This window comes from Cladophialophora bantiana, assembly GCF_000835475.1.
Source record: "Cladophialophora bantiana CBS 173.52 unplaced genomic scaffold supercont1.1, whole genome shotgun sequence".
Taxonomy (NCBI): Eukaryota; Fungi; Ascomycota; class Eurotiomycetes; order Chaetothyriales; family Herpotrichiellaceae; genus Cladophialophora; species Cladophialophora bantiana.
Genome location: NW_015971575.1, coordinates 1519924 through 1545907, shown reverse-complemented (window position 1 = coordinate 1545907; position 25984 = coordinate 1519924). Strand labels below are relative to the sequence as shown.

Here is a 25984-nt window from a genome sequence, read left to right as displayed (position 1 = left end):
ATGAAAAGCCGAGCGAATCCCGGAATCTTCGAGGCTGAATTCCAGCCTTGTACAGCCTCGTGCAGCCGGGCATCGTCAACCAATCAGTAATCAGGCAATTAGTTGGTCACTCAGGTCGGCGGTTGGCTGTTCGAAGCTCAACCCGAACCTCGGTTCCAGGTCAAACCACAATAAATTGTTCCGGTCCCGAGCCCATGACATGACGAGATATATCTTCAACCACGACTTGCCGCCGCTTTCATCCTTTGAGAAGCCCATTTGATCTGGGGAAGTATATCCGGGCCATTGTGTGAGAGAATACACTTTTCCAGTCCTCCTTCTCTCCTTCCACGAAATAGAATCTACAATCATGGCCCAAAAGGCGTCTCAGTCGATACCCAGCAAGGTGCACACCCGTTCCCAAGTTGCTGAACATAACGCAGAGGACGACGTATGGTGCATCGTAAGTTCCCCTTCAGTCTGAGCAGCCGTCCTCTCTTCGCCTGATTCACCAGGGGGTTCCTCGGGTACTGACAACACGAATCCCTCAGATTGATCACAAGGTCTACGACCTCTCGGACTTTCTCGGTAGGTCAATGCTGTTTTTGGAAGACTCGCCCAGTCCTTTGGCAGCGGGTCCTTTCCTATACACTCATTCTCGGGACGTATGAACTGACGACCACCCGCAACAGATGCCCATCCCGGTGGCAATGTCGTTCTGCAACAGGTGGCCGGCCAGGACGCCACAACGGCCTTCTACAACCTCCACCGCCATGAAGTGCTCCAAAAGTACGCCAATCTCTGCATTGGCACAATTGAAGGCGAGAAGCCCGAAGTCATAGATCCCAAACCGGGCGACCTGTCGAAGGTGCCTTATGCGGAGCCGTTGTGGTTGACTCCGCAATTCAAATCCCCCTACTACAACGCCTCTCATCGCGCCCTCCAAAAAGCCGTGAGAGAATTCGTAGACCGGGATATCTACCCCGAAGCCCAAGAAAAAGAACTCGACGGCACGTATATCTCTCAAGAACTGGTCGACAAGATGGCATCGAACGGCCTCCTCGCCATGCGCCTCGGCCCCGGCAAGCACCTCTACGGCCGCAAACTACTTGGCGATGTGCAAGGCGAAGAGTTTGACTATTTCCACGACCTTATCGTCGCGCAGGAGCTCTCTCGCGGGATGGCACGAGGTTTCCAAGACGGAAACATGGCCGGCATGATGATCTCACTTACAGCTGTGCGACAGTGGGCAAATGATTCCGCGTTGAAGGATAGAGTAACCGAGGAGTGTCTGAGCGGGAAGAAATTCATGTGTCTTGCCATCACCGAGGCGTTTGCAGGCAGCGACGTTGCGGGGATCAGAACGACCGCCAAGAAGACCGAGGACGGGAAATATTACATGTGAGTTTTTCTTTTGACACTCTTATCAGGCGACGTCTATACTGACAAGTTCTGCGCCAGAATCAACGGGACGAAGGTGATATTTCAGAGATGCCCTTGACCTGCGGTCTAGTCCACTAACGCGATTATAGAAATGGATCACCAACGGTATGTTCGCGGATTACTTTGTCACGGGCTGTAAAACCGAGAAGGGATTCAGTGTCATCCTGGTGCCGCGGGACGACAATGTGGAAACCAAACGCATCAAGACCTCATATTCCACCGCCGCGGCGACCACATTCATCCAGTTCGACAACGTCAAGGTGCCAGTGAACCATCTTCTGGGCAAGGAGGACAACGGGTTCATCGTCATCATGAGCAACTTCAACCACGAACGCTGGGCCATGACCTGCTCGGTGATCCGCTGGATGCGCACCATCGTGGAAGAGTGCCTCAAATGGACGAACCAGAGGATCGTCTTCGGGAAACCCTTGGTGTCCCAGCCGGTGATCCGACAGAAACTCGCCAAGATGATCTCCCTCACCGAGGCGTGCCAGTCCTGGCTCGAAACCATCACGTACCAGATGAACCAGATGGACTACGCGCAGCAGTCGAAGCTGCTGGGCGGGCCGATTGGGCTGTTGAAGTCGTACGCGACACGGTGCGCGCACGACGTCGCGGACGACGCGGTCAACATCTTTGGCGGCCGCGGCATCACGCAGACGGGCATGGGCCGCTTCGTCGAGCAGTTCCACCGCACGTACAAATTCGATGCCATCCTGGGCGGCGCCGAGGAGGTCCTCGCGGATCTCGGCGTCAGGCAGGCCATCAAGCAGATGCCCAAGGCCATGCTGTGATTTATGTATTGGTTTCCGGAGCATATAGCATGGAAACCAGATGGGGATGCTTACTTTACTTGTAGGTACCATATGTAAGAGATCGAAAAAAGAGAGAGAAATACTGTCATCGCCTTTACAGAATTTAGAACTATATTGTGTTATATTGTGTCATAGTATGCCTCGTCTCGTCTTGTCTTGCGTTTTGTATCCTGGGCCCCTTCGAAAATCCCGATGATGGTGGGCGTGAGGGGGATGGAACGAAAGGTAATTCCTTCGTATTAATTACCTCTCAGGAGGTGTGTCCGCATTTTGGCCCCAAGGTGGGAGGGGCGCGAAGCTAGGGACCGAGCGAGCGAGCGATCCCTGTCATTGGGTCCCTATTCCCCGTCCTAGCCCCTTAGTCCTGGTCTTGGTATTATAACGTCCAGGAGTCAAAATAGCATGTATTTCTTTTCCCGCCACGAGCGCGACGGACAGCCACCATATCACATGTCACATGTCGTGTCTTTTCAAGAGGTTTTTGCCTCTCGTCCTCGACCTTCCCCCTTGACTACAAGCGCAGAACGAACGAGAAAAGGAAGGACTCATTCCCCAGGGTGTTACCTAGAGGACCGTGTAAAAGACCAAGTCGGGTCTTTCCGACGGTCAAATATGCGATTGTGAATGTGGTGAATGTAACGAGTAAGCTGAGCTAAGGCTAATGTCGCTCGTACTGGGCGAGGCTGATTCCGTCCAAAGGGGCGGCGACGTCTCCATGGCTTGGCGGTTCAATTTCCACTAATGTGGCTTAGTACAAGATTATATAGCGCAAAGGACGGAACACTCCATATGGTCAGTCCAATCTCGAGTCCTTCATCCACACAACTTCATTCCGAGTCAAATCTTATGCTTGGCCGGTTTGATTTGATAATGCATGTCCGCCTCTTCCCCCATATTTGCCAGTATTACCTGGAGTCCTGGACTGTTCAGTCCTTTCGTTTCCATGACTAAGTAGCCAATTCACTGCCCTCCACAGCCGCGATACACACCGCGCAACTTGACGGGCGGCGCCGAGCACGTCTAGTCTAAGGCTGATGGAATCCATGTGTAGCCGAGATGAGCGTGTCGTACAAGTCCCTCAATGTTTCGGGCATCCGCACACCATGGGTAATGTACTGCCCGGCACTACCACTTGAGAGTGCCGCCATGTTGTAAAATACAAGGGTGCGGTTTGCTGTATCTCGCTACTCTCACTCTTCTCCAGTAGTATTTCGCGACTTGGTTGCTCCGTATTCGCTCTGGTGCCAAATAACACAGTCAAGAAGGTGTGAAATAGTCACCTGTTCCCCAACTGCTGTACGACCTCTCCTTCGGGCTTGCAGTCTTATTGCCCGCCGTCCCAGCTCATCCAATCTCCTTGGGCCTCAACTCGCAACATCCCCAAGGCATCGAAGGGCAACCAGAGACAGCATTGACCTAAAACCCTCCAGCGCGATATGATGTTTCATGATTCAAACGAGATATCATTGCTTGCGGATGTTCAAAAGCAGCCGCCAGCTTGCAGCAAGGAAGACCACGAACACCGCGAGCTGCAGAGTCAGACGAAAGGTGACAACACAGCTGGGAGAACATCCCGCGCGTTGTCGTCGTCACCGCTCCTCAGCCTCCCGTACGAGCTCAGGCAAAAGGTTTTCGAACTCGTCTTCATGGACTCCTCTGAGATATTTCCACCCCAGAAGGCATGCGCTACATCAAGGCTTTTCGGCATGGTAGGCGACCGGTACAAGGTCTCTCGTCGGGGATCAAGGACCGACGCCGCGAACAAAAATGTTGTGCAAGCTCTTCTTCTCTGCCGTCAAATTTACAGAGAAACACGCTTGATGCCTCTCCAAGTCAATTGGGTCAAGTGTCCTGCAACCATGGGATCGAATACTTCGGCAACAAAACATTTCTTGGACGTACTGAAGCCGTTTCAGCGACGAGCAATTCGGAAGCTGGAGCTACACCTCCTCGCAAGTGTGTCGGAAGCATGGTCTCTGAGGTCGATTCTTAGGTCAATAGCGGGCGTGATGGGGACGAACGGTGCCAGTGACTTGGTGGAGAGCAGTGGTGGCGCAGACATCGAAATTAACTGGAACGAGAGAGAAAAGGCCGACCACAAGCCCGAAAAGGACTCAGACGAGTCGGGCGGCGGCTGCAGCTTGCGAGAATTGACACTGCATATCACAACGCGAGATCTGCTGTTGGCGCAGGCCGACTCGATGGTGGGATTGCTGCACATCCTGACAATCGCTCCTTCTTCTCAGGATCGTCCGTCAACTACATTCGCCTACACGGCATCCTGGGTCACTGAAGGTCTTGTCTTCCTCAAGTCCCTTCAGAAATTGACCATTGTGATCGAGTCCAGTGTCTCCGTCGCCACGCAAATCACTTCCGCCGAGAGAAGGCAATTTGAGCTGGCACTCAAATTGTCCTTGTCGTGCGTCGACGTGACGGTCGAATGGAGAGTGCAGAGAGACATGATTCTCGGCATGGATGACAGCGAATGGGTGGATTTCGTCTGGCTGCACGACTCGACCATATCTGCACAAGGGCAGGGGGAGACTGAACCTGTGATGGGACGGAAAGTCGGGTTCTCCAGTTGGACGAGCATCCTCTCGTAATCTTGAGTTGTACCGGGAGTAGAGTCATCTCTGAGAGGTGGTCATCGTCCAGTGGTCATGAATTTGTGGAGAGCTCCTAGGGTCATCTGGCCAGCGGTTGGCAAGGCTGTAGAGGCTGGGCTTGCCTCGGTCTTCGGCGGCTGTTTCTCCACATCCATTTTGTCCCCATCCTCGCCCTCGTCTTCCTCATCGCTGATTTCAAACTCGTCTTCCTCCTCTTCAGGCTCTTCCTCGCCCTCGTCATCGGGCGGTTCTACCAGCTGTCTGCGTAACCCTGTAGCCACATTCTCTACGCCTTTTTGCTTCTCCTCCAGAGTAAAGTCCGCGCCCCATTTCTGCTTGCGGGCCGCACCATTTGCAACCCCGGGGGCCCACTGCCATAGAGCATTGCGGTCGTCGTCCGACAACCCTCGGAAAGTGGTCTTGTGCTGTTGTGCGCTGACGTTTTCGCCAGCCTCAATCCACTCTTCCACGTCGGGTTCTAGCTTTGTCCGAAGGAGAGTCTCGAGAATGAAGGAGCGCTGTGTCCCCGGGAACTGAGGTGTGGGAAAGGCGACGGTGGATTGATATGTATCCCGATGCTCAGCCAGCTGAGAAGCAATGGTTTGTAGGTTGTTAGACACAAGGTTTGCATGCAGTTGAAGCGCCGACCTGTCCGATGCAATCAGCTAGATGTGTCTCTTCGTAGTCAGGAATGTATGTACCAGGAGGGAAGCGGATTCTGGGTGACGAGCTCTGATCCCAAAGCCACCAGTGATTTATGGAGAGCTAGAAGTCTTTGACGCGTTTGATCCAGAGATCGGACGTGGTCTGTGGTGAGCTCCGCCATAGTGTTGTATTCTGACCTCGTTGTACCGTTGGAGCTGCGGGTGGCCAGTTGATGGAAGAGGGAGAGATCAAAGCTGCATACCCCCCCTTTGGGACGTCTGTGACGCTGCCCTATGCTCACCCCGCCAACCGTCTTGGCAAAAGGTCACTTCCTCACCTGACCTTTGCACCCACCCTCCCCATTACACCCACTCTACCGTAAATGCCCCCCTAATGTTCCAGTATCTACTTGGTACCGAAAGTGATAGTCTTAGGCGACAGACGCCCAGAGGCACACATTAAGAATAGGTCTTCAGAGCTTGCTATCCCCGAACGCTTCGGTGGCCTAAAATAAGGCTGTCATGACCTAGAACCTGGTACATCGCAGCTTCTGCACACACCATAACTGCCGATTGAATGTGAGGGGTTTGCATAGTCACAGGCAGGCGCTTTCTCGATTGCGATATGCCCCTTAGCCACGACTTCTTGCCAAGGGCCGGTGCTATTCATGGAAGGGAGACTGCCACAGCAGCCATTCTATTCATTGTATTTCAGACCCTCGCGACTCCTGAGGCCGATTCGAAGCTCTTTATTGATCATTTCTTGGTCCAAATACGCAGAAGGACTCTCTTATATCACGCGACTGCCATCGAAGCCCCTGGGCTTGAATCTGATTCTCGCGCCGGTTTTGCAATTCGTCGGAATGTGCAATTGAGCAGAATATTTGGCCTGACCCTCGGCCAGTCAAACTTAGATACGATGACCACAATCGCAATGTGAACTAAACATTGCATGGGATGTGTCCTTTTGATGAACACTGGAGAGCTTCTGGGTCGAGATATGTGGTGGAGGCAAGTTGCACGGAATCCTGATACAGAGCACAGATTACTCTTTTCTTGGTTCATTCGCCCCTCCATCTAGCTTCCGTGGTGCCGAACTACTGTATTTCATGATACTGACTCTGGAAGAAGTCATCGCAACCACATTTTGGGACTTTGGAGGACCGCAACCGCAGGGAGTGCCGACTCTTCCAATCCGATATTAATGAGGGTAGACCGCAGGACCTTGGGGGTAACCTCGCTGCTCTGGAATTTGCGTTAGGGTTATTCTTGAATAGAATCCACGGCACATGTATTGCCACGACCTTGCTGCGATCATTCAAGTGTGTTTTTGGGCATTGGGTGATCAAGCGGATGGCGAAGGAGTAAGTGCCATTTGGGCTCTGTCCTCTCTTCTCCCCAAGTGATGGTGATGGTGTAGGTTTCGATCCTCTCTTCGTGAACTGATAATTATAAATAGTTCATCAAAGCACAATTGTCCAACATGAAATATTCGTCTACGTGCCTCCTGGCCTTCTGTTTGGGCGACAGGCCGACATCAGCGTCAATAGCCCCAGTCTCGGTACGAGGGGGATATTGCACCTCCGAGATCGCATTCACCTGAGGAGAGAACCGTTCGGCTATCACCCTCGGTTCGAAGTCAAAACTCAACAACACGCAGTGCGCGTTTTTGGATATCACCCATGAAATTTCAAACTTGCGTCGATACTTATTCCATCTCGACAAGGCAGCAAGATAGATAGAACTATGTCGCACAGGCGACTGAGGTTGGATTCCACAAGCAGCTGGATACGCCAGTGCGCTAACCTATGTACAGTAAACGCTGGGTACGAGGTGTCATTTAGCAATTGGCTTCTGCTAATTACCTCTCTGTGGGCCCTGGCGTGACCACAATCAATTTAGGTTAACTGGCGAAGGGCTCCGAATACGCTGGCTGCAACTCAACACTGGTCGATGCTGTATACGAATCTCCCGCCACGGCCGCCCTTGTCGTCATGGCGTCACGATTCGCCCGCCTGTGCTGCCCAGCAAAACTTACTAGGGAAGCCTTGCACAGCTTTCTGTAGAGAAAGAGAGAAAAAAAAAAAGGACAGAGAGCAATCAAATTGTCTTCAGACTACCTCTGGATGAAAATGATACTCGATACCGCTGCCATCCCTACATCCTGCCAGAGTGATCTCATAACACAACATCTGGAGCTGCTTGCGCACCGCACGCTGGCCACAGAAAAACACGCCGACCCTCACCCTTCCCTTCTAGGACCAAAAAGGAGAATGGCACATCTTCTCATAGTGTTCAGTGAGTAGTTTTGCGAAGTCTGGTCGCTGATACTGCACGTGTCCTCTGTAATTGAGCAGCTCCGATTTTTCCTGCTCGACGGATGCTTTGAGATTGTCTGATGCATTCGATTGAGTAATGAACGCGGTCAATGCGAACTGAATCCTGCGGTTTTGCGAGGCCGATGACGCCCCGGCGAGGACAGGGACGAACCAGAGGATCGAGTCAGCTCGACGTGATGTCCGGTATATATCCACCGAATGAGACGTCTCATCGGCATTTAGTGTGTCATTATCTGGTATATGGGATGCTGACGGGGGATTTGCAGCATCTTGCATCGCCCAGGGTTGATCGCGCTCTTTCAGGCGATCCAAAGTCGAGAGAGAAGGCGTAATCCCAATGCCCGTCTCAATCAATATGTTGTATTGATAGTCAAAAAACCTCTGGCTTGGGGCGCCAAAGAGTCCGTCCAAACGGGCTGGTGTAAATCGCCCCAGTCGACGAACTCGGGCGGTCCAATTCCCACCCGCTTTCATGTATATGTAAGGCCTGTCGCCATCAAATTCAGACACGGTGAACGGGTGCCACTGGAAATACGAAATCGAGGGCAGCAGCAACAGAATGTATTGGCCGCCTTGATATTTGAACAGGCGAGATTGGGTCAGATGCGGTAGAGACACTTTGGCAACTTCGTCACTCAAAGGCGTTATCTCGGCGTAGCCACTGGAATTGAACATGCTGAGAACTCGGTGTCCTCTTTCCATCATGACGAGAAGAGTAGGCACAGCTAACACGAGCCTCGAGGCAGGATATTGTAAAAGATGATCTGCTCCATGTGCCATCAGCAGACCAATCATCGGGAACATCAACAGGTGGCTGGCTTGAAAGAGCTCGAACGACAAATTCCGAATGTACGGTATGCCCAGGATCGAGATGACGACAAAGATGCCGTAACTGATCAGACCCGTGATCCCTGGTACCGATTCGAGCCAGACACTGTAGCTGCTGGTGTCAAAACTTCCGTTGAAGAGATTCGTAATCGCCTGCTTGTGCTTTGGGTCGGATGCATGAACAAGTGATCCGCTCAGGTGTCTGATGGTGTGCAGAAGAAGCAAGCAGCAGGCTGCTGACTCCCCCATAAATATGAAAGTTGCGGATTTTGTCCCAGTTGACAGCAGCGGCTGCGTAGCGAGTGCGTCAGACGACAGCCATGAGCCACCGTGACATGGACAAAATAAGAAGAGCATCGGATAGAGAGCACCAGCTCAACCTTTTGCGAGAACGACGCCCCTGCCAAATGCTGCTTGGTCCGTCTTGTCCGCGCTATATTTGACGCACTGCAAAATTCCGAATGCCATTTGAGTGATGATGACGAACACCACCAAAGCGAAAGCATTTCCAGATATACACCATCCGGCCTTTAGTTTTTGTGGAAAAGAAGCCGCGACCAGCCGTTCTTTCATCGGCGCTTGACTGGTCTCGATGTTTGGCAACGGTAAAGCCGTTGCAGAATACGAGGCATCTTCGAAATGAAATCGCCCGAAGCCATCGATGGGTGAGGTGGCATGGTTGTGAAAGTGCCCGGTTTCCTCGTAGCATAGATCATCTGTGTGGTGGTTGACGAGACTTGAAGTAGACGAGTAGACGAGAATTGGGTGGTCTCTGGATCTGGCGAAGCCTGTAGGCTAAGATTTGAATCAGAACGCGAGGAGAAGCTTCTCATACGATCGATTTTGGGTTTCAGTAACGCAGTCGATGTGTATGCAGAAGAGGTGTTGACATTCATTTCGCGAAGGAACAAACCTCCACGTCTGCTTCTCTCTTCAGATAAAAGCAATAGAAGATCAATCATCAAGGGACAGCACTGTAGCCGAAAAGAGTGAGGGAACCACGAATGCTAGAGCCTCTCCGTTTTAATGTACTTTCCTGCCTCAACTTTCAGGTGAGGGGAGGACTCTATAAGGCGTGTCCCCATATCTCCTGAGCAACGGAAGTCAGGAGAAACGAGGGCTGAGTTACCTTATCATGTCCCCTGGTGGAGAAGGCCAATTTAGGTGACTAATTTTTGATAGACAGGCTAAGCAGCTGTTCAAAAGATGCGATACAATCGCACAGGGAGGGCTGTACGAGGAGGCACATGTATTCCTCGTCCTCGCTCCTGAGATCAGCGGATTGCAGCATCAAGACAGAAGCTCCCGAGAATATCAAGTCTGACTTCTCAGCTACCAATACTTAGAATCGGATATGAGGGCCGAGCCGTCTGGAATTTGTTAACTGATCCCACCATGTTTTTGTCACGAGCCCACCGTTGTCCCCAAGTACTCTACGCCCTCCACCCGAATCGGGTGGACGGTATAGAAAGAAAAGGAAAAGGCAAAGGACAGTTGAAGCACAAGGCTATCGGTTAACGCTGCCTTACCCTTTTCACGTGACAGAAAGAGGGGAAGCTATAAGAGTCTCCTCTCACCCGAACCGGCTGAGAGAGAACTCTTCCTTTTTCTCAAGCGTTGAGTCGTTGTCAATAGGACTACGTGAATAGAACAAGGCATTCAGCTATTCCAGTTTCTTTGTACCTACTGCGTTGCGTAGGTCCCTGATAGTTTTTGAGTGGATTGTGATTGAAACAATACGGTTCGTGATAACCTCAGAGTTCGCGGTGAAGCATGATTGGCAGAGTCACACTCCCCTGAATTCACACCTGGGTTTGCGATTTCTCACACCATACCCGGTCCTTCCAGTTGATAGTCTGGATAATCTTGGTTTAGATCAGCCTCTTGGGTCTTCAGGGAGTCCAAGGAGTGCACGAGGTAGCTTTCACGACGTGACACTGCGGACCCAAGGATTAGCACAATCATATGAGCGTGTTTTTGGGCGTGATAGTAGCACATCTTCCACCAAATCTGAACGATTCGCTAGCATAGCGTGTTTTGTCTGCCCCTCTAAGAGAACGATGAGTAAGTTTCTGGGATTGGAACTCTCGCGGCTATCTAGAATCTGCTCACCTCGCTTTTGCAATTACCCTAAGCAGAGTCAGTAGTCCGGGAGAATAAAAGAGGATATTTAAAAGAAAGGAGAAGGCGTATTGAGATCTGTGGGTGGCAGAATGTTTAAACTGGTAAACAGACGAGCCAGGTTACCGCATTGCCAAGAGACCCCACTACCTAGCCTAATTAGGCTAATCCAATACCGAAGTTCCCCCCACAGAAAACAGAATACATACTCGGTAGACCGAGGATCCCTAAGCTTAACATTTTGACCTGTACAACTTTCTCATCGCCAAAGGTCCAATAGAGCGCTATTCACCGCAGTGCAATGTCATTTTCTCCGTGTCTCAGCGGGCGACAGGACTGAGTGTGAGATGTCCCAATGCAAAGCTTCCGATTAGACTCCCAGGATTGACTTTGAGGGTTATAGCTGAGGAGGACTAGTGACTTGTACCAGTCCGACTCGAACCATGGTTACAAGTCATGAAGTTCCGGCAAAGGAGGTCTGGATGATTTACAAGCCGGCGGGCGGTTATTCCCGGTGAGTCTCCGCCCTCTCGAGCCTATGTACTAGGGTTTGCGGATAGTGGATGGTGAGCACAATACTTGGGGACGTGAGCATGTTTTTAAAACCCAGAGCCTGCCACCCTACAACCTTATCCACACGACGACCATGACCATCGCCAGCCATGCCATTGGTGTACATGGGTAGGTTTGTAAAATCCCACAACGTCTCAGCACTTCTTTTTTGGATCAATCTGCGTCGACGCCAAGATGTTCGAATTTCCGAGCACGCATCCAGCCACCTTCTCTGCCCGCTGTCACTATCAGAATACGCAGCGGCGGTGGGAGAGGCAAATCTGATTTCGACAAGCGCACCTATCTGAGACCTAATCCAACTGCATGGCTCTCAATGGTCTAAACCTGGTTCATTTCGACCATCGTATCGATAGTGCTGCACCACAGGTGTGACGGGAAGTGGCTTCGTACTTTGCATAATGCCACAATGTGCGCTTTAAATTGCCGACGGTCTATGTACGAGAAGATAGCACCTTATATTTATATCTTGCCGGCCGCATCAAAGTCACCAGCCTCTCTTCACTTCTCCCTGCCTCTTTCACACTCATTTTGCTTTGCTTCCACAACCCAACTATTTAGTCCCTCGTTTGAACTACAAGATATTTTTTTCTGTGGCCTATATTCTGTCCATCTGAAGCCCATTTGGCTCGTTCCATTCTTTTGACACTTTGCATTATGCTGGGGAAAATGACACTGTTCCTTTCAGCAGCCGTGGGGCTCAATTTAATCTATGTGGCCAGTTCAGCTGCTACATGGCCTTCTCCAGCCTACGATGAGATGGAGGACCTGATGCTGCTCAACTCCGGAGTCAACGCTCGCAACTTTCCATTTCCAGTGGCCCCGTGCACCTTCGCTCCAACTCCGGGTCACTCGGTAGCAGGAGGCTTCCTCAGAACCGCCTTTCACGATATGGCTCCGGCAGACGTTGCTGCGGGTACCGGCGGTCTGGACGCTTCAATTGGTTTCGAGCTCCTCGACCCTTACATCGAGAATACTGGTCCAGCTTTCAACGCCTCTTTGACCTACTACTCTAAATTTTTCAGCAGCCGAGCGTCCATGTCTGACCTGATCGCACTTGGTGTATACGCCTCCGTCAGAGCGTGTGGTGGTCCTGCGGTGCCCCTTAAAGCTGGTCGAATTGATGCTACTCAAGCTGGCGCAGTTGGCGTACCCGATGCGAAGGACGATATCACCAAGTTGACAAGGGGATTCGCTAGGATGGGTTTCTCGCCAACTGAGATGATCCAGGTCGTTGCTTGTGGACACACTCTCGGAGGTGTTCATTCCGCAGAACACCCTACAATCGTCCCTGCGAACACGACAACCCTTGGAGTCCAGAATTTTGACGCGACTAATAACACTTATGACAACTTAGTTATCACAAAATACCTCGATGGCAGTACTAAAAATCCTCTTGTCATTGGCCCTGATTTGGATGCTCGATCCGATTTACGGGTTTTTGCCAGTGATGACAACCAGACTGTTTCAGCTATGCAGACCGCAAATTCCTACGCTGATACTTGCACGACAATCTTGGCGAAAATGCTCGACACCGTTCCCTCGAGCGTGACTCTGACCGACACAATCACTCCATACCCGGTCAAGCCAGTAAATCTTCAGCTCAACGTGGCATCAGGCGGCGACCGCCTCATCTTCTCTGGTCAAATTCGTTTCTGGACCAACACAGTGTCAGCTTCGTCAATCTCAAGTCTAAAACTTGTCTACAAAGATAGGTTAGGGGCCGGTTCTGAGAGCATCGACACCTTAGTTGCCGGTGACGCTGCTGGGTTTGATGATACTTTTACGGTGAGAACCTATTAATCGACAGTCTAGTAACAAACGGAGGCTGACTTGCTATATAGTTCTTTAACTTCAGCAGCGAGATTCCCGCCAAAAGTTCAATCTCTTCCTTTACTGTCGTCGTCACCACTTCATCTGGCACTGTAGCCTACGACAATAATGGCGAGGGTTTCCCGGTTTCGGACACGATCTTTGCACAAACCGCAAATTCCATCGTATCCTCCGCAGACTCCGCCGGCAACTCACTAGCAACTATTGTCGCAGCGGTTGGTCTTGTGAATGCGAGTGACTATTGACAGTATTTGAACTAACGAGCTTCGCAGGTGAGATATGGTACTACTGGCGAAGTTGACCTTACCCTCTCGCTCGTCAAGGCAATGACCTACAACAACCTCCCCACCCTCGTCAAGCAGAAGGTTACTATGGCCAAGGTGTGCGAGTCCAAGTACTACACCTTCTACATGGGATCTTACAGCCTCCCTGCTGTGGCACTGAAATTCACAAAGTACGATGTTACTGTGGGCTCTTCATCGGATAGCTTCAAGGGCTTGGGGGGACTGTCTGCAAGTGCGAGTGCTCTCTCATGCAGTGGAGTCTCCTATTCAACGACTTCGACTTCAATTTCGACTACTTCGACCGCATCGACAGTTTCCATCTCGACCAAGTCTAGCACAAGTTCGACTGCGTCTTCATCGACAGGGTCCTACTCCAGCCAATTGAGTACAACATGGGCTTCTTCTGTATCGACTGCTACCTGCTCCGGCAAGCCCAGTACGAAGTGGCCCCACCGGACTTCCAATTCGAAGACGTCCATTACGACTACCGTCCCATTACCCGTCTCCTACACCACAAGCACCACAACCGAGTCAGTTTCCTATACCGTAACCATAGTCACATCATTCGAGACATATTGCCCCTATGCCACCAAGTTCAGCTACAACGACAAGTGGTACACCGCGATAGCTGCTACCACTATTACTATTACGGACTGCCTATGCACTATCTCGGCGCCGTGGACAAGCAAGGGAGCGTTCCCAACATCCGCCGCCACAACAAGTACAGAAACCGGGACCTCTTCGACATCCACGGGCTCAGCTAGCTGGCAATGGAGCACCAACGGGCTCTCTTCTGAATCCACTTCTACTTCAGGAACGGCCGCGGCTGCAGCTGCCACTTCAACGAGCGGCGCTGGGCTGGACGCAGGTAAAGGCTCAGGATCTGAGTCTGGCACTTCCGTGTCGCCCGTTTCGCCCGCCATCGCTACATTCACTGGCGCTGCTGATGTGGTGTCCATCAACTTCATGGCTGTCCTAGTGGGTGCTGTGTTGCACTTGTTCTAGACAACGGTAAGGCCTTGCGAGTGTCACTGTCACTGGGGAATTGGGACAATTTCTTTCCGTTCCCAATTGACCATGATCATAGCAAGAGACCGAAATTCAAGTCAAGGGCGGGAATGGTGGCGCGGGGGACTGGAACGCAGCGGGTCATGCTCAAGGACGGATGTTCTCTACTCCTCCATCGTCTACTTAATGTTGTGTTTGCCAACCGCTTTTCTTCGAAACATTGTCTCCTGTGCAACCGGGCCTAAACTTAAGCCAAAGGTAGATTTGGTGTACAGTGCATAATGTGTTTGTGTTTACCTTCTTTTTTGGGGGATATGAAATCATGTTGTATTTTGGAATGAACAACAGGCGAATTGTTCTGTTGGGCGGGGGGCCGGGAGGGGAGGGGAGAGAAGTGCGCCGAGTATCTTTGCGCCGAGGACAATGACCATTTGTCACCGAGCAAGTTAAATCGTCACCCTCCCACCTCCCTTGAGGAACACGGCTTACTCTGCAATCTCGCGTCCGTGGGCGGGTCTACTAAATTCTCCGTATGTGGCGTGAAGATGCCGTCTGACCTGGTCCTTGCATTTCTCTCACTGGCACCTTTATGAGGCTTGTTGCCGCTTGGGATATCAAGCAATCTGCCGGACGGGGTGAAGGGCCCATAGATATTGAATGCGCAGAGTCAGGGGTAAAGACGTCATCTTATACCCCTTACATATCCACGAGCGCCTCCTCTAGATCTTTGTTGTTACAGTGGATTGGTATTTAAGATTCGCCGAAAGAACTGCCGCCAAGATAAACACGGTGAATGAGAGAAATATCGAACCCCGTTGGTCCTCGTGCTCCAAGCTAACATTCCCAAACAAATACTTTGATACACAATGCCCGGATTTGATCCTGGACACGGAGCAAAGAATCAAGGTCAGAGGCTGCTTGCCCCTTTTCAATCCGCGCGCTGATGAATCCAAAAATCTTTTGCGAAAGGACGGAAATCATTCCTTGAATTGTTCGTCAAAGTACTGCCATCAACGCAGATCCCACGCCTCTGTACTTGCTTCTCTCGGAATATTGTTCTGACTCTGCATGATTTTCCTCCTCCAAATCTTCAGGACTGCTGCTCCAGCTTCTCGGTGCACCAGCGTGACGTATTTGGCTCGGCCGACGCTCATGTCCTCGTTCCAGGGGTTCTTGATACTGCGGACTTGTTCGAAGGGGGTTTGCTCGCGGGAGATCCATTTGATCTGGCATGGGGCGCTAATGCGTTCGAGCTGCGGAGGAGGGTCACTCATGTGCCTCGGCGGCAGCCATGCACCTCTTTCATAGGAGCATAATCTGTGACTTTTACCCATCTCCATGGCTTGGGGCTTGTTCCTCCACCCTCTTTGCTGGAAGGTCTCTACGGTTCCGTGGCCCAGTGAAGCAATGTTCAGGTATTTTGAAGAATCGACATCGGAGTCTTGGGAATTTGTTGACGCTCTCCAAATGATTCGCTGTCTATCTGGCTCACATGTCACTTTTCCCGGAGTGGATGATCCATACGCGTGTGGGGACGTGGTTGGAGATCTGTACCCGGTGTCGGAAGTATTATCGACGAGGCTCTGTTTGGCGGATAGTTCGACTCTAAGCATTTGAGGAAACTCCAGGCCATGCGAAGGGCTGCTGGATGTCTCAGATATCTGGAATCCAGATTCCAATTGAGGCGTAACCGAGCAGCTCACCGGAGCCATTAACTAAGAGGATAAAATGTACCTTGCGAGCTGTCTAAGGGGTGAATGGTCGAGATTAGTGTTGCTTCAAAGTCTCGAGGAAGACACCAAACAGAAAACTAGATCTCACCCGAAAAGCATAATTCAGCCGACATGCATGTCTCTGCGGTATATATCACAGATTCGTTTCTAGGCTCTGGCGTATTGCTTCGGGTATGAAGCTCTTGATAATGAAGAACTTCTTATCATTTTGGTCGCCGTCACAATCAGGGAAGAAGGCTAACTCCTTAGCCCTTTGTTTCAGGTCGTTGGGGGGTTTTGGGAGTGGAATATTTCTATGATCACCAGCACTGAGACCATAGCTGACTTTGACAGATCTCGATTGTCCCTCATACCTAATTCGGCAATCAAGTCGCTTTTCCCGGAACAGAGTGGAAGCCCCGCATGCTCAATTGCGGTGATTCGAGCGCTCTCTTTGCTAAAGTTCGCAAACGCATACCTTGAGGTGGGATTATAGGATAGACTGATAGGTCGTTTGGGGTGACGTCCAAAAGGAAATCCTTCAAGTCTAGAATATTGGTCTCGGTGGGGATATTGCCAACTCACAGAGCGTACTGTATCCCGTGCGTCGACCGAGATCTCCCAGGTCCTTGAAGACTGTCGGGAGTCGAATCAGCCTTGAGGCGGCTCAACAGGCTTCTAGTATCTTCCCAACTTGTCAATATTACACTCACGGCTATTCACATGAGCGGTGGGCTTACCAGACATCGAACTGTTGAATACTTTTGCGGCTCATCGTCAAATATCAACAGATGATGAGATAGCACAATATGAATTGCATGACTAGACTTCGTCTGGAAAAGTGAGTTTGCTCAGAGCATACTACCCTTCTCGTTGGCTCTAGCCGTTCAATGAGGAAATGTGCTCACAATGTACTAGACAGAGGCTGCAGGCCTAGCGTGATTGTGGGTAGTATACGTACCACGCGGGCAAGAAACCCAGCGCATTCACTCCATCTCTGGCAAGCACATCGTTGGAAACGGGTGGGGGGTGGCCAAGGGCCCTCGGCTATGTATAGACGAAAAAGTGCTCAATACAGCGGGCAGAGAGGATTGTTCTGGTCATGGCAGCGCCTGTGAGTGCTGTTTATCGAATTCTTCTGAATTCCTTGTCAATCCTTGTCCACGTACCTCACATTAGTCGGCTGAGTTGTGCGCCATCGACTTCGGTTCTCGGGGTTAGGTCTCACAAGTCAAGCTTGGTCGAGTACCTGGCACCTAGCAATTTTGTTTGGGGTGCCCGTGCATGGCTTGGATGGACCAGTAGCTAAATGGACGTCCAAGATGAAAATCGTCCGGGCCGTCATCAGATACGCGATGGATACGGGAAGGCTGTGGACAGAACAACGGAACACGGACGAAGTAGGTGGCGGTAGATCGTGACAGGAGTAACCGTAGGTGCCTACCTAGGTAGCTCGGTAGTAAGTGTTGTTGTAAATCCGTGCTCGTTAAACCTTAGATGTGTCATGCTCAAAAGGCTCTGACCATTTCTCGGACGCTGGACGGAACCAGTCTGTAGATCTCCACCAAGCCGAAGGAGACTTACTGATCAAGTTCCCATAGGATCATAGCCAGGTTATGCTGCGATGCCAGTCGATCGGGATCATCCTCCGTCAATGTCTGCTTGGGAATTCTTCTGTGTATCCTTCATTTGTCTATTCGCCTGATATATTCCTGCCAACTCGTGATTGCGACGCTAGTTGAGAAGGATGATCCCCCGTTGGTGTCTGCTCTCGAGTCTCAAACCCTGTGCCACTCCCTCAGCAACCTCGCTGTATCTCGCACTTTGCCATAGTTCAACAAGTTCCAACCTTTCCCTTGCGTTCCGGATGTCCCATTTCCTTTAAAATCCGGGCTGCCAAGATCCTGCGCAAAAAAGACGGCTTCCTCTATGACTTTCTGACTTACCACGCATAATCTGTTGCACATAGATAGTACCCCTGGGTTCGTCTCGTTGAGGAGATTTCAACGGTGCTATGGTTAAAAGATTATTCTGAGTCTCGAGGGTGATGCGAGCTACCAACATAGGTACTTCTAGGGCGGCGACTAGGGAGCCTTTTCGTCTAGTACTCGGTACTGGGGGCGATACTCAAACCTAGCATAGGAGTAGAAATTATTACTAAATAGGGAAGAGTTAGGTGATAAGTGAGTACTAGTAAAGAAATAAATATATGCAAAATAACCAAAACTAAAAGAGAAGAGTTCAGGGTGAGTTGGTGAGTGGGAGGTCAGCGGTGTTTAAAAGCGGCGCAACTTACTTGCTAGGTCAGTATCGAGGTGCGCTCGGGGTCGATTTACCTCCGCTTTTGAATTTCGGTCTTCACTCTTCACACCACGCTTCAACTCAATGACCCTTCTACGATTTCCGCGAGCTTAGATCACCGCCGCTATGGCTGCTGCTCCGGCAGCAGGCCGATTGTCCGGATGTGGCTTTCGCATCTGTCCTTCCTGTATCACACGATGCCTTGGCCAATCGTCTCGGAAGCACAGCACCTTGAGATCTGTTCTACAGGCAAACAGGAAGCTCCACAGTGGCATAATTCCAACCGAAAAGGCCTCCAGAAGTGCAGTTGCTCATTCGCAGAGCTTCGTGGATGATTATTTCTCTGCCAATACCTCAATCGAGAGAGGATGGATCAAGAGTGGGATGCTGGCTGCGGTCCGCACAGTCGCGGAGCCTACAGGACGAAGGCACAATGACGTGCCTCCCGAAGCTACACGGACTCGAGCACAGGGAGAACTGGAGAAGGCCTTGTCATTTAAGGAGGAGCCTCCGAGTGCAGAGAACCTGAGCCCTCCAAAAGGTCCAGAAGTGAGCAAAGCTGTGCAGGATGGTGAACCAGAGACAGAAGTATTGCCGCACAGAAGGCGGAAGAGACGGAAGAGTAACCAGGACGCATCAGAGGAGTCTCTTCCCTTGGACGCTTCGTCCCAATTGACGACTGCGGCGACCTCGATGCCAAAGTCAGCCGTCTTCCGACGAAAGCTGGCAACGTACCTCTCGTTGACCAAACCACGCCTGTCATTCCTGATTCTGCTCACGACCACCTCGGCTTACAGTCTGTATCCGCTCCCAGAAATTCTATCCTCCACATCCTCGGAGGTGACTTCGTCACTCTCAACGTCAACATTGACTTGGCTCTTCCTCACTTCGGGCACTTTTTTGTCCTGTGCATGTGCCAACACCCTCAACATGCTTTTTGAGCCAAAATATGACGCTCTCATGTCTCGAACTCGAAATCGGCCTCTTGTAAGAAAGCTGGTCACTCCACGGGCTGCCGCCGGATTTGCCTTGATTTGCGGTGCGTCCGGCCTACTTCTTCTCGGCCTAGGGACCAATCCGACAGTGGCGGGCCTGTCGGCTCTCAATATCTTCCTCTACGCGGGAGTGTACACTCCAATGAAGCGGATCTCCGCGGCAAATACATGGGTCGGCGCAATTGTGGGCGGCATTCCCCCTTTAATGGGCTGGTGCGCTGCTGCGGGCGAGGCTGCCACATTCGAACACCATTCGTGGCAAGATCTGCTTTTTTCGGAGAGCTCGATAGGCGGCTGGGCCTTAGCAGCCCTCCTTTTTGCGTGGCAGTTCCCTCATTTTATGTCTCTGTCTCACACTATTCGAGAAGACTATCGAAATGCTGGCCACAAAATGCTGGCCTGGACGAATCCTGCTCGAAATGGACGTGTTGCTCTACGGTACTCTCTGGCCATGTTCCCTATATGCGGACTCCTTTATTTCACGGGGTGCGTGGACAAGGGCTTCCTGGTCATCAGCACGGCATGCAACGTCTGGATGACTAGAGAGGCATTCCGCTTTTGGAGACAGCAAGGAGCTGGAGGTAGTGCTAGAGGACTCTTCTGGGCGAGCGTCTGGCATCTCCCACTGGTGTTGGTTGGAGCTCTCGTGTGCAAGAAAGGATTATGGGACGGTTTTTTCAGCACTAACGAACCCCCCAGCGTGTATGAAGAGGGCGATCTCGAAGACGATGGTGATACCCTTGGAATGGACCCCTCAAAACCCCGACAAAGGCCGCAACCGCCCGATATTAATTTGGCTATGATGGGATTTAAGAGACCAACTTGAGACACGCCGTGCGGACGCTGATTCTTCCACACCGGGGCGTCTTCCTGAGCGCCGATGAGGAGTATACCTGAACGACTAAGAGATGACTCTGTCGACATCTTCACCGGCACATATTGCAGCAACACCAGCCGCATCAACGCGGAGCGAGGTCCCTAGTGCCCCTCCGCTTAGTTTCTGGAAATAGATCTGCAAGACACAGCCGGAAATGTGCTGTGGCGTCATGGCCTGGAGATCGCCACCGACACAGTCTTCATGGACACAGATGCGGGGAAAAATTCTGTTGGTCTAGCATTCAGTGGAACTCTGGGAGTTCAATAACCGACAGCACAAGCTGGCAAATGTAACATATCATATCGACGAACATGCATGCAACACACCGGGCATTGTTATATGGAGACCTCCAGTCCTGTCTTCCCTCCTTTCGACCTGCTCTCATCTCTAGCTCTTTGCTTCACGCTCATTGTGGAACCAAAATGGCTTCCGGGCTCAAATCGTTTACCGTTATATCTAAGTGGCTTCTTCTTGCGCTGCTGCTAAAGGCCGTCAGTGCTGCAAGCTTGAGTTACAACGGCCTTGCTCAAACGCCTCAAATGGGCTGGGTAAGAGTTCCATCTCATCGGTGCCCTACGCAAAACAGCCTTACCATCCGATCCCCCTTTCCTCCTATCCCTTGAAGTTCGAATCCACAGGGTGACCGAGTATGCCATGATAGGATACCTACAACGCCTATGGCCTTGCATACAACGAATCCACAATCCTCACCAACGCCGAGCGACTAGTCTCCCTTGGATTCCGTGACCTAGGCTACCGCGTCGTCATCTTTGACGATGCCATGACGGAGCTCAATCGCAGTGTCAATGGGACCTTGATTGCGAACGCAGCCAAATTTCCCTCCGGACTCCAGAACATCGCGAACCAGCTCCACGATTATGGCTTGTATTTTGGAGTGTATAGTAGTGCGGGCAGATATAGTTTGTCGCCCACAGTTCCTCATAGATGTCATGACGCTAACCATATTCCCCTTAAACTCAACAGCCTGCGGAGGATACCCCGGAAGCCTAGGATATGAGACTCAGGATGCGGCATGGTGGTCAAGCATGGGTGCAGATTATCTGAAATATGACAATTGTTACAACGAAGGCCTTTCGGGCACGCCAAAGTTGAGCCAAGATCGATATGCTGCGATGTCGAACGCTTTGAACGGGACGGGACGGGATTTTGTGTATTCTTTGTGTAATTGGGGAGACGATAAACCTTGGTAAGTTGTTCTCCTGACAACAATAAGGATGTGGTTTTGGCGGGATCGCAGACTCACCATGAATCGTTCTTCTCTGCAATAGGGAGTGGGCATCCACAATAGCCAATAGTGCCCGCATCTCGGGCGACATCCAGGACAGCTTCTCCATGCCTACAACGTCGTGCCCCTGTGGTCCTGACGAGTACTACTGCCAGCTTCCTGGCTATGGCTGTTCGGTGATGAACATCCTCGGCAAGGCCAGCTCTATCCGCAGCAAAAACCAAGCGGGATACTATAACGACCTGGACATGCTCGAGGTCGGCAACGGCGGCATGAGCTACGACGAATATAAAGTCCACTTTAGCATGTGGGCGGCCATCAAGTCTCCGTTGATCATGGGGAACAAACTCGACCAGCTCTCCCCGGTGGATTATGCCATCCTGATCAACCCGGCGGTGTTGGCCATATCACAGGACCCCAGCGTCAGTGCTGTCTCCAGGACGGTCAGGCAGGAGGTCGACGATACAGACGCATGGGGGTTTGGAGAAATCCAAGTGTGGCAAGGAAGCCTGAGCAATGGCGATCAGGTAGTCGCCTTCCTCAACGCAGGCAACAGCTCGCGCACCATGTCCTACAGCCTTGTGGACGTCTTCGGCGGCCTCCGCACGAACACAAATGCCCAAAAGACCTGGGACCTGTTCGATGTCTGGGGTAACCAGACGGTCATGAGCACCGAGGTGGCGGCACAGGTGTTGAACGGCACGCTTGCGGTGGGGAACGCGACGGGATATTACAATGCCAGCGAGACGAGTTGGGCAACAGGGTTGAACCAGAGTAATCCTCTCTTGATTGGCACGCCGGCTGGGACGGTTCGTGGCGGAGGGATGTTACAGGCACATGTGCCTAGGCATGGGATTCAGATGTGGCGGTTGAGACAAGCTGGAGGGACCAGTACGAAGCGAGACGAGCTGTAAGTCAAAAGGAAAATCCAGCGAACTCCTGAGACGAGAAGCAAGGCGAGTAATGCTCCCTCGCCCGGACAACATCCCCTGGAGCCCGAAGGCAGGCATTGGTGATGGTAACAAGCTTGATTGATTCAAAGTCATTTGTCGACAGTATTGGCAGCCAAACTCTTGAACTCCGGATGATGCTATGCCTTTCTTTCCCTTGTCTTTTCTCATGAATCGTGAAACTCATGCCTCCAAAGTGATGTCGTCCATTCAATTCGTACACAGGGAACAGGACCTGGGGAGAGCTGTCCATAAAATCACCATTCCCTAATCCTCCTTTATCGGCCACCTCGGGTCTGGTTCGGGGTCGCATTGCCATTTCTTATATGTTTCTCATCCAATCTTCGCATTCGAGAAGTCCATCTCTGGATGCTCCTTCATGAACTTCTTTAGGATCTCGTCCTTCTTTTGCTCTTCGCTGGTCGGTTTGCCCATGGCTTTCTGGTTTTGATCGTACATCATTCTAATTTTCCAGCAACAGCTGAGTTAGTGACTTGATCTTCTAAGCCACCGAGGCTCGGACTATGGCAACGCGTGTTTGTGAAGGGTAGAGGAACCTACTTTTCAACCATTCCCCTCGTTTCACCGTCGAGCTCGCTCAGCTTGGAATTCTCAGGCACGATCTTTGTGGTGTCGATCTTGGGCGCCGAAGTGACGATGTGCGCCCACCAGTTGGAGCCGCGGGCTTTGGCGATGGTGACGAGGATTTCTTTGTTTCCGTCCGGCTTGGTGGACAACACCCACGTCGAGTCGTCCGTTTGTATAGGATGGGGGAAGTCGCCCTGTGGAGTGATGACGCGTTAGTTGGCAGTCTCAATATTCATTCCTGCTGCCTCCTTTTGGAGAACACAAGTATCAAAGAGCCCGCAGGGCCAGTGCACCATGCCTATGTACCACATCGAACCAAAGCAGTCCCAGGAAAGCAGGCGCAGAAAGACAAGGGGAAAGAGAAAACCCAGCACGTACGTCAATAATGGGCTCCTGGCCCTTGATCGCGACCCTGATGTGCGTCTTCTTCAACTCGACAATCAAATCCCTCGCCTTGAGGTTCCCCGGTATGGGCACACTGATTTCCGCCTCTTCGAGAGTCTGCGTCCATTTGTACGGCAGTTTCGCCTGTTCCTCTTCTTCGCGCTTGCGGTCTTCGGCGTCCTTGCGGGCGCGTTCGGAGGGTGTCGGGGAGGGTGCGCGTTCCGCCATGTTTGCAAACACAAGTTAATGAGGTCCGGGTCTCACGAGATGTGGGTTTGGGCGGTATGCTTTGCGGTGGTGAGTATGGTTCGGTGCTGTTTCGAAATATTTCGTTGGACTTCCAAGTCGTGTGCGGAGGGGCAGGCAGGCAGGTGGGGTGGGGGGTGACAAGGCTGAGATGCGAGAAGGGGCGAGGCTGATGAGTATTATGTGCGTCTTCTTGCCTCTAGGCTCTCCCTTTCCATAACCAACGTTCACATTGCGAAGAGCGAATCAGAATCAATGCGTCAGTACGAATTATTTCATATTAATCTCTGACAAGACCCTTACAGTCAGAGTAGCGATAGTACTGTCGTAGTAGAACTATTTTCAATCCACAGCCTGTGTACCGTAATTCGTAGCAAAATGCAAACCGTTCATCATCTGACCGCTTGCAGGGTCTTGGATTTCCTCTTGTCCAGGCACTACTGGTATAAACGAATGGGACTCGTCTAGTTGTCATTTATATCCGATTATTCCCCCGCGCATAACCATCTGGTATCCTCGGCACAGCCGGGTTATGTTGATCTTCTGATTGCACGGGATCAGGGAATCCAGCTTCGTGCAACATCTCTGTAAAGGTGGTGTTTGGTCTGCTGATTTCGTCTCTGCTCTCGGATCGCATGCGCTGTGTTGGGTTGAAGCCACCATTGTAGCGTGCCGGCGTCAGTGTAGGTCCATCATTCTCGGCTGAAAACTCGGACACCCCAGAGAAGAGGCTGACATCCCGTTCATTTCTCAGATTGCTGCTCATCCGATTGACCGTGGCAGAGCCATTAGCGTTGTTGTTCGGAGGCGATTGAAATGGGCTGCCCATGTTGTTTTTGTTTGCCAGCGGCAATCGTTGTGCAGCCATGCCTCTCAGTGGGGCAATTGCAGCCGGGTTGGGATGATGCTGGACTGTGCCGCTTGGCGGAGTGTAGACTTTGATGCTTTCCGTACTGGACTCATGCGCAAGTCTCCGGTCTGGCGTCACGGGTAGGCCTGCTGGGACGGTGGGAATATTGTTGGGTACTGGTGGTGTGGGCATCTTCCAGTGACTAGGCGCGGCTTGTTGGCTATTCCGGTTGCTCTTTGTGGAAAACATGGACTTTGCTCGATCGGTGGTTTTGCGAAGGAAGTCCGTCCTCAGACCACTATCTAGGGGAATCGGGTCCGAGATGGTTGGTTTGTAGATTGACGAGCCCGACGAGTTTCGAGACTTCGGTTTTCGATGTCGGCCGCTGCATATGACCCATGCCAGCATCAGAAACGCGCCAATGAACATGCCAGGAAAGAACCCGGCCAGGAAGACCCCAATGGGAAATTTGTTGCATGAGGGTCCGACCTGAGCTGCCGACGCACTAATACTGCTTGGACTTGAAGTTGTAGTCGAGCCAGTCGTCGAGGTACTTGAAGTAGCTGACCTTGTAGCTGAAGAGCTTGCTGAGGAAGGCTTGGATGCGTTGCCAGAAGATGGGTCCGTCTTCCCCACTATGCTCGTGCTCAGGATGATACTACAAACGGAAGGCCCCGATGGCTGTTCAATGCAGGAATATCCGAACGGACAACATTTATCTCCACACTGTGGCAACTTGTCTCCAAGTCTCGTTGTGAATATTCCCGCCGTAGGATTCGCAGTTGCATTTTGAGATGAGACATCACAGGATACAGTCTGAATGTTGTCGCACGTGCTTGATTCCGGGCAGCAAAGAGCTGATGATGAGTTATCGAGGGACACACAGTTGTTTCCAGAAGGGCATTTGAAGTTCTCGGGTAGCTTGGGATCGACTGCTGAGCATGAGGAATCGTCTCTCCGGAGAAGAGCTGGCGTCGAGACGACTTGTAAAGCAGATGAGGTGTAGAGGATGGCAGATGCGACCAAGAAGGTGCGTATTGTACAAACGCGCGTGAGAAATTGCATAGCTGAAAGAGATATACAGGTTCGCTACCCGCAGAAAGAGACAATTAAGCAGGAGACGGATATATGCAAGAAGATTCTTCACCGAAGCGATCACAGGGTATAAAGACAAAAGGTCACCAGGACGGTATTGTCACTCTGCTGGTGGCCAAGAATAGGTCTTGCAAACGAAGAAGAGGAAAAATAAAGGCTCTCAAAGCCGGCGTCGATCAACGTGACAAAGAGAAGAAGTATACTCGCCTTTCACCGAATCGACAAAAGGAAAGGGCTCATTATAGAACAAAAGAGGCAAACGTGGAGACC

General features: G+C 51.5%; 11 protein-coding genes across 11 annotated transcripts; 5 read left to right on the top strand and 6 right to left on the bottom strand.

The window, feature by feature from the left end:
- Positions 1–349: 349 nt before the first annotated feature.
- On the top strand, positions 350–2216 carry Z519_00568 (uncharacterized protein; the record flags this gene model as incomplete). Its single annotated transcript, XM_016758325.1, has 5 exons — positions 350–442; positions 531–567; positions 672–1380; positions 1441–1456; positions 1512–2216. The coding sequence occupies 5 exons, from the start codon at positions 350–352 to the stop codon at positions 2214–2216; spliced, it is 1560 nt and encodes a 519-aa protein (XP_016625574.1).
- Positions 2217–3673: 1457 nt separating this feature from the next.
- On the top strand, positions 3674–4840 carry Z519_00567 (uncharacterized protein; the record flags this gene model as incomplete). Its single annotated transcript, XM_016758324.1, has 1 exon — positions 3674–4840. The coding sequence occupies one exon, from the start codon at positions 3674–3676 to the stop codon at positions 4838–4840; it is 1167 nt and encodes a 388-aa protein (XP_016625573.1).
- A 41-nt stretch (positions 4841–4881) lies between these two features.
- Positions 4882–5669, bottom strand: Z519_00566 (uncharacterized protein; the record flags this gene model as incomplete). The annotated part of the gene is made up of 2 exons (XM_016758323.1): positions 4882–5491; positions 5545–5669. The coding sequence occupies 2 exons, from the start codon at positions 5667–5669 to the stop codon at positions 4882–4884; spliced, it is 735 nt and encodes a 244-aa protein (XP_016625572.1).
- A 2073-nt stretch (positions 5670–7742) lies between these two features.
- On the bottom strand, positions 7743–8903 carry Z519_00565 (uncharacterized protein; the record flags this gene model as incomplete). Its single annotated transcript, XM_016758322.1, has 1 exon — positions 7743–8903. The coding sequence occupies one exon, from the start codon at positions 8901–8903 to the stop codon at positions 7743–7745; it is 1161 nt and encodes a 386-aa protein (XP_016625571.1).
- A 126-nt stretch (positions 8904–9029) lies between these two features.
- Positions 9030–9550, bottom strand: Z519_00564 (uncharacterized protein; the record flags this gene model as incomplete). Its single annotated transcript, XM_016758321.1, has 2 exons — positions 9030–9442; positions 9490–9550. 2 exons carry the CDS (start codon positions 9548–9550, stop codon positions 9030–9032), a joined length of 474 nt encoding a protein of 157 aa, XP_016625570.1.
- Positions 9551–12002: 2452 nt separating this feature from the next.
- Z519_00563 (uncharacterized protein) lies at positions 12003–14467 on the top strand (the record flags this gene model as incomplete). The annotated part of the gene is made up of 3 exons (XM_016758320.1): positions 12003–13133; positions 13190–13393; positions 13451–14467. 3 exons carry the CDS (start codon positions 12003–12005, stop codon positions 14465–14467), a joined length of 2352 nt encoding a protein of 783 aa, XP_016625569.1.
- Positions 14468–15480: 1013 nt separating this feature from the next.
- Positions 15481–16182, bottom strand: Z519_00562 (uncharacterized protein; the record flags this gene model as incomplete). Its single annotated transcript, XM_016758319.1, has 1 exon — positions 15481–16182. One exon carries the CDS (start codon positions 16180–16182, stop codon positions 15481–15483), a length of 702 nt encoding a protein of 233 aa, XP_016625568.1.
- Positions 16183–18609: 2427 nt separating this feature from the next.
- Positions 18610–20304, top strand: Z519_00561 (protoheme IX farnesyltransferase; the record flags this gene model as incomplete). Its single annotated transcript, XM_016758318.1, has 1 exon — positions 18610–20304. One exon carries the CDS (start codon positions 18610–18612, stop codon positions 20302–20304), a length of 1695 nt encoding a protein of 564 aa, XP_016625567.1.
- A 473-nt stretch (positions 20305–20777) lies between these two features.
- On the top strand, positions 20778–22515 carry Z519_00560 (uncharacterized protein; the record flags this gene model as incomplete). Its single annotated transcript, XM_016758317.1, has 4 exons — positions 20778–20903; positions 21017–21275; positions 21340–21562; positions 21645–22515. The coding sequence occupies 4 exons, from the start codon at positions 20778–20780 to the stop codon at positions 22513–22515; spliced, it is 1479 nt and encodes a 492-aa protein (XP_016625566.1).
- A 369-nt stretch (positions 22516–22884) lies between these two features.
- Z519_00559 (uncharacterized protein) lies at positions 22885–23751 on the bottom strand (the record flags this gene model as incomplete). The annotated part of the gene is made up of 3 exons (XM_016758316.1): positions 22885–23014; positions 23113–23333; positions 23518–23751. 3 exons carry the CDS (start codon positions 23749–23751, stop codon positions 22885–22887), a joined length of 585 nt encoding a protein of 194 aa, XP_016625565.1.
- A 493-nt stretch (positions 23752–24244) lies between these two features.
- Positions 24245–25684, bottom strand: Z519_00558 (uncharacterized protein; the record flags this gene model as incomplete). The annotated part of the gene is made up of 1 exon (XM_016758315.1): positions 24245–25684. The coding sequence occupies one exon, from the start codon at positions 25682–25684 to the stop codon at positions 24245–24247; it is 1440 nt and encodes a 479-aa protein (XP_016625564.1).
- Positions 25685–25984: the final 300 nt, after the last annotated feature.